This window comes from Terrapene carolina, unplaced genomic scaffold (assembly GCF_002925995.2).
Source record: "Terrapene carolina triunguis isolate 2854851 unplaced genomic scaffold, T_m_triunguis-2.0 Scaffold714, whole genome shotgun sequence".
NCBI classification, from domain to species: domain Eukaryota; kingdom Metazoa; phylum Chordata; order Testudines; family Emydidae; genus Terrapene; species Terrapene triunguis.
In genome coordinates this window covers 8,668,850-8,675,081 of record NW_020665065.1, presented here as the reverse complement: position 1 = coordinate 8,675,081, position 6,232 = coordinate 8,668,850, and the positions used below count along the sequence as shown (strand labels likewise).

At 48.4% G+C, this 6,232-nt stretch overlaps 1 protein-coding gene across 1 annotated transcript in view; it reads left to right on the top strand.

Moving 5' to 3' along the window:
* The first annotated feature begins 302 nt into the window (after positions 1 to 302).
* AGRN (agrin) overlaps positions 303 to 6,232 on the top strand; it is a 221,528-nt gene continuing 215,598 nt past the window's right edge. Inside the window, exon 1 of the mRNA XM_024201658.2 lies at positions 303 to 425. Coding sequence (XP_024057426.2) covers positions 387 to 425 — 39 coding nt within the window. The 5' untranslated portion in view covers positions 303 to 386. The remainder of the gene's footprint in view (positions 426 to 6,232) is intronic.

The window sequence follows — 6,232 nt, the reverse complement described above, 5'->3', positions numbered from 1 at the left end:
CGGGCGCAGGCCGGAGGGGAAGGAACATTTCTCCCTGATCAGAGCCGGAGGGGGGAAAAAAACCCTCTGGGGTCTTTTCTCCTTCCCTACTCTGGAGCCCAAGTAACCTCCCCTGGGCGCGCCCGGGCTGCTTTGTTCGCCCCGGTGCAGTTTGGGTGACTCCTTGGGGGGAAGAAGAGGGTTTTGTTCGCCGCTGGATGAGCCGCTTCGGTTTCTTTTGTGCGGCGATGGGGGGAAGGCGGAGCGGGGCTGCGGGGCTCTCCGCCTGGGCGCTGGCGCTGCTGGCGGTGGGGCTGGGGGGCTGCTCGGGCAGCTGTCCCGAGAGGGAGTTGGAGAGGAGAGAGGAAGAGGCGAACGTGGTGCTGACGGGCACGGTGGAGGAGATCATGAACATGGACCCGGTTCATCACACTTACTCCTGCAAGGTAACGCGGCGGCGGGACCAGCAACGTCCCCCTGTGCTGGGGGGGGGGGCTGCGATAAACGGGCGAGGGACAGCGTGTAAACGGCCCCTCGCCGCTCCGGAGTGAAACCTCTTTCCTTCCCCCACCCCCAGCTCTCCTCCACTTGTTGCTTTCCCCTCAGCTGGGCAGGATCTAGCCCGACACCCGCCCTGGGGAGATTCCTGCCCAGCGAGGCATCAGCTCTGCTCCTGCTAAACACACACGCTTGTGGGCAACTTGGGGCTTTCACTTTAAAAAAAAAAAAAGTTTCCTTGCTGTGTAATTTCTTCTCCTTCATGGTTGTGTTCGCTAAACTTAGATCTACGGGGTTTTTAAATTGAAGGAACATTTTTTTTTAAATCCTCCCCCAAAATATGGGTTAGATGGAAGCAGGCGCTGTGGGGAATGGAGCGAGAAGAAATGGATCAGCCTGGGTCAATTTCACGCTTCTGGGCTGTTCCTTGTTCCCCTTCTGTCTCCCATCTTCCACCCCCTGGAATCGTGCAAGAAATGCACTGATTCGGAGCCCCCTTAGACCAGTGTAAATCTCTCGACTCCGGTAGGGTTATTCCTGATTTACACCAGCGTAATGGGGGAGAATCTGGCCCCTTCTTTGCACTTTCTCAACTCCCCCTTCGCCCCCCCCCAATCCTAACCAGTGCCTTAAATAAACCGTGAACTCGCTCAGATTGCAGCAGTCCAAAGAAAGCAATAGCAAAATCCCCCCACCTCTAAATCTCAGTTCCTGGAAAGTTCATCTGGAAACCACTCTCCCAATATTTATTTTAATGTGTGCGGTAGTAAAACTTTAAATCTGAACAAGTTCCTTTTTCTGCAAGAACATGTGTTTTTTATTGTATGAATTGAGGCTTCAGTGTGTAATTATATATTTTTAGACTGCAAGATTTTTTTTTTTAAAGCTCAAACAACTGCTTCAAGGGGACTCTGTAAAGGCTGCTTTTAAAAGGATTCCCCCACCCTTTAATGTTGAATGTGACTCTCCACTTTCTGGTCTGGAAGGCTTAAAACTAGCTGCTGTAGGTACTTGTGCGCAAGTGACTCCAGCTCCATGTTTGCTCTAAAAGCATCTTGAGTTTCTTCAGCACAAGCTATTGTTTAGCTATGAATCTGGCCTCTGGCTATGTTTTTTTTTAAAGCTAAGACAGCACTGAGCAACCTGAAATGCCATCCGCCTGGTTGTCAGCAAACATGCTGCAAGGTTTAACCCTTTCCAGGAAGGGAGACCTTCTGCAGTGACTCACTACTTTATTCTTGGTAAGGCGGTGGCTTAAAATGCAGATACCTGGGTGGGGCCATTCCCGTTTTCCCCATTTAAATTGGGCCTCCTGCTCTGGAAAGTACTGAGGAACCTCCTGGAGTTAACCAGCAGGTCAGTCTGCGGGTCTGTCTTAGTGGGACCTAGTATGATGCCAATACTGGTACCCTGGCAGGAGGTGTCAGCCAGTGGGGAAGGCGAGAGAAGCACTGGGAAGGATGGGGTGCATTAGGAAGAGTACCCATCGGATTTCTGGGGGAGTGTCTTGCAACCTTGTTGGACAGTTGTCCCAATTGAAGACCTCCACTGTACCCTCATTCATTTGTGTTGCTCTACCTGCCTCCCATCAAAGCATGCTCCCTACCCCCCAGTCTGATCAATTAGATCATAGACCCTCCAGGCTAGTGCAGGGACTTTTGTCTGTCAAGTGTCTAGCACATCATGGGCACATGAAAAATTAATAAGCAATTGCAAGTAGAGTGACCAGACAGCAAGTGTGAAAAATTGGGACCGGGGGTGGGGGGTAATAGGAGCCTATATAAGAAAAAGACCCCAAAATCGGGACTGTCCCTATATAATCGGGACATCTGGTCACCCTCATTGCAAGCAACCGGAGTCCTATGGCAGGCTGGGGCAAATACAATCGAATGGGAGTTGGGCGGCCTCAAGGCACCAGGAGGGCCAGTGCTAAAGCAGAGGGGATAACAAGTGCCCCATTAGAGAGGGATGGGGGAGGAAATGTTCCAAGCCTCCACTCCCCAACTCCTTCCCCCCTCCAAACTTATGACCAATGGCTTTGCTTTAGGAGAGCAAAATCCAGGTTTCCCTTCATCGGTGCAAGACCCTAGCAAACCTCTTAATTTGCACTCCTACTGTCCTACTATCCCAATCCCACCTCCTCTGCAGCGCTCCTGACAGACTGTTTGCACATACTGTTCAAAGTGTATGCTGCAAGCACCCGGCATTGGACTGGAAAAGAAACCTTTGAGTCACTGTGGATACAGCAGTTCTCTGAAGACTTCAGCTCAATGCGCAGCAGTGATCAAACAGGCTAATAGAGTGTTAGGAACTAGTAGTAAAAGGATACAGAAAATATCGGAATGCCACTATATAAATCCATGGTGCACCCACACGTTGAATACTGTGTCCAGTACTTGTCCCGCCCCAGAAAGGATAGAGTGGAACTGGAAAAGGTTCAGAGAAGGGCAACAAAGATGATCAAGGGTATGGAACAGTTTCCATAAGAGGAGACACTAAAAAGATTAGGGCTGTTCATCTTAGAAAAGAGATTTGGGGGGGGTGGGGAGAAAGATACATTAAAAAGGGCTATAAAATCATGAATGGTGTGGGAAAAGTGACTAGAGAAGTGTTATTTACCCTTTCCCACAATACAAAAACCAGGGGTCACCCAATGAAATTAGTAGGCAGCAGGTTTAATACAAACAAGAGGGAATACTTTTTTCCACACAGCACCCCGTTAACTTGTGGAACTCCTGGCCATGGGATGTTGTGATGCCCAAAAGTATAACTGGGTTAAAAAGAGAAGTAGGTAAGTTCATGGAGGGATAGGTTCATCAATGGCTATTAGTCAAGATGGTCAGGGATGCAACCCTATGTTTGGGGTGACCCTAAACTTCTGATGACCAGGAGGGAAAGACAGGGGTGGATCACTCCAACTGCCCTCCTGAAGCTCTGGTACTGGCCACTGTTAGAGAGAGGATACGGGGCTGGATGGACCAACTATGACAGTTCTTATGAGAATGATCCAAACTGTGGTGATGCAGGGAGGACTGTGGTCTGTTGGGCGTGGCTTTTATTTTTAGTAACTACCTAGAAATGTATCCCACTCAGCTTGGAACAAGCATGCTCAGGAGGATGGGGGCATGTTACAGATGTAATATTGGCCGCAGCAATAGACACATGAGACGAGCGCTTCTTGTATAGGCTATTTTATTTGATACTACTGGTTTATTGGCATCCTAGTAGTACCCAGAGACCCCAAACAGGAACCCTTTGTATTACTAAGATGCATGTTCAGCCCCAAAGACCTTACAAATCCACCCCCAAAACCTTGATCTCAGATCTGCCCCAGAAATGCCCATCTCATCTGGGTTTGGCAGTATTGCCAGCTAGCGTGACTTGATCATATTTGGTACTTTTCTTTAAAACATAAAAAAATAAAATAAAAAAATCCCAACAGCTAAAATCAAGTGGCTATGTGAGACGCCAGTTTTTTTGAGTAAGTTTTTTAGCCCTCATGGGCTTTAAAAGGGACTTGGGATTCTTTTTTATTTGCCTTCTGGCTTTCAAGTTTCTCTCTCTCTCTCTCAAAATAAAATCTCATTTGTTTGGCATGGCTCTCTCAATTTTTAAATGGTTAAGCTTGGCAGTGCTGCTGTTTCTATCGGCCTGTTTTTTATTTTAATCTTTATTTAAAATACTTTCAAACAAGTGAAACCTACATTTGATTTGTTTTGTTGTTGCTGCAATTCAGTCGTGTGTAAGTGTCTTTCAGAAGTGCCCTTTTCTGAATCTGTCTAAATGCAGCTGGCCACGTTTTGCCCTTGACTACAGCCATGCACAGTGACTTGCATAGGTATAACCAAGGGCAAAAATCTCCAAGGTGCAGAAGTGATTCTGCTGGCTAAGCTAGCAAGAAAATGCCTGCCCCTTTCCTTACTACAAGATCGCTAGTAATTGTTCCTTAAAACCTAGGGTTACCTCTGAAATCCCACGTCTATTTCATGGCAGCTTTTCTTATTGCAACAGGAAATGTAAGGGCCTAGTTCGTGGTATGAGTTACCGTAAATACATGCCCAGAAGAGCGAATGTTATGGGTGCTGGGTGGTCTGCAAAGAGCAGGCCTGGGAATATCGGGAGAAGATTCTCGTGTTTGCTGCTTTAGTGTATCATTCCTCCCTGGTTAAACGCTAACCCTCGAAGTTGAAGCCTTTGATATACAGAGATAAGCAGGTTAGGACTGATAGAGGAAATTAATGTTAGCGGTAGATAAACATCCTCAAATCGCTGCTGGCCATTAATTTGCTTTTTGAAGAGATTAACAATCTGGGAAGGGCCAGACAGACAAACTGTTGCATTAACACTGAGGCCTGCTAATCTTTCCTTCCCCAGAAGGGTGGTATTTCAGGCACAGTAACTAGGTCTGTTTCCTTTATACTTTTGCTCCTGAGCAATGGCCCGAGATCAAGATAGTGCTTTAGGAGATTCCTAATGGCTGATGGGCATTGCTATTCTTTCTGTGCCTGGTGTGTTTCAATCTATTTCCAGCCCACGTATTGGTGTTCTTCTCCACTTGGTTCTCAAACGTATCTTCTTCTTGTGTCTTCGTTTGACCTGACATCCGTGTGCTACCAGTAGATGCTCCATTCAACAAACTTAGCTGAGATCCAGCCCCATAGGAAGCCTTGGGAAGTGTATGGGCCCTGTTACCTTCAAGTAATGTGTGCTATTGTGGTGAGACCTGGATTTGGATGACCAATGTGTCTGAGTGAGGTTAGGCCTCATGCTTTGCTAACTGAGTCGGAGGTGGAGTACAGGAGTCGACGGGAGAGCGCTCGGGGGTCGATTTATCGCATCTAGACTAGACACGATAAATCGACCCCCGCTGGATCGATCGCTGCCCGCCGATCCGGCGGGTAGTGTAGACGTACCAGTAGTCTACACTATAAACGTAGGTTGGTGTAATGATGTTGCTCAGGGGTTTGGAAGGAAGCGGGAGAAGCTCTCCCGTTGGCGTAGGTAGTGTCTTCGCTGAGTGCTACAGGGTCACAGCTGCAGCGCTGGAAGGGTAGATGAGCCCTCAGTTTGGCCTGACTGCCCCTATGCTCTGAAGCGTGCCAGCTATGGAAAAGCAGGGTGGTGCCGCAGGTCAGGGCGAGGGGCATTGGCAGAGCGGTGCAGGTGGAACCTTGCACAGAGCCTGGCTAGCGCGGACATCGGCCTGTGTCATCAGCCCTTCGTTTTCCAGGTCTGCTGAGGTCCAGCAATAACTCTCCGGCTCATGGGATTGAAAAGCTTCATTCCTGGGAAGTGTCTGGTCTCTTTAGAAACTTACACCCACCCCAGAACCTTGCAGCTCCTGGCGTTTGTGTGGGAATCTCTCTAGTCTTGTTTGAGACCAAGTCGCTTCAGCTGCGTGGGGAGCTGGTTCTACTTTCCAATTGCAGGAAGGATTTCCTGGTCTTTTGGGAGATGCCTTTCCCTCTCGTTTGCATTTCACTTTAAATCCATTTTTGCCAAGTGTTTCTCAAATAAAAGTGCTGCTTCTGCTGCCCCCTCATCCCCCCAGCCCTTAGGAACCCCTGAGAACACGCTCTTGAGTCCAATATTCTACACGTTCCTTGGCCAAAGAGAGAAGGCGACCTCTTAACTACTCTGGTTGGCAATTAGCGTTAGCCTATATTTTTCCTTCTCTCGTGCTGGGCATTTTTCTTCTCAGTCAGGGCCGGCTCTGGCTTTTTTGCCACCCAAGGCAAAAAAGCCTCCGGCCGCC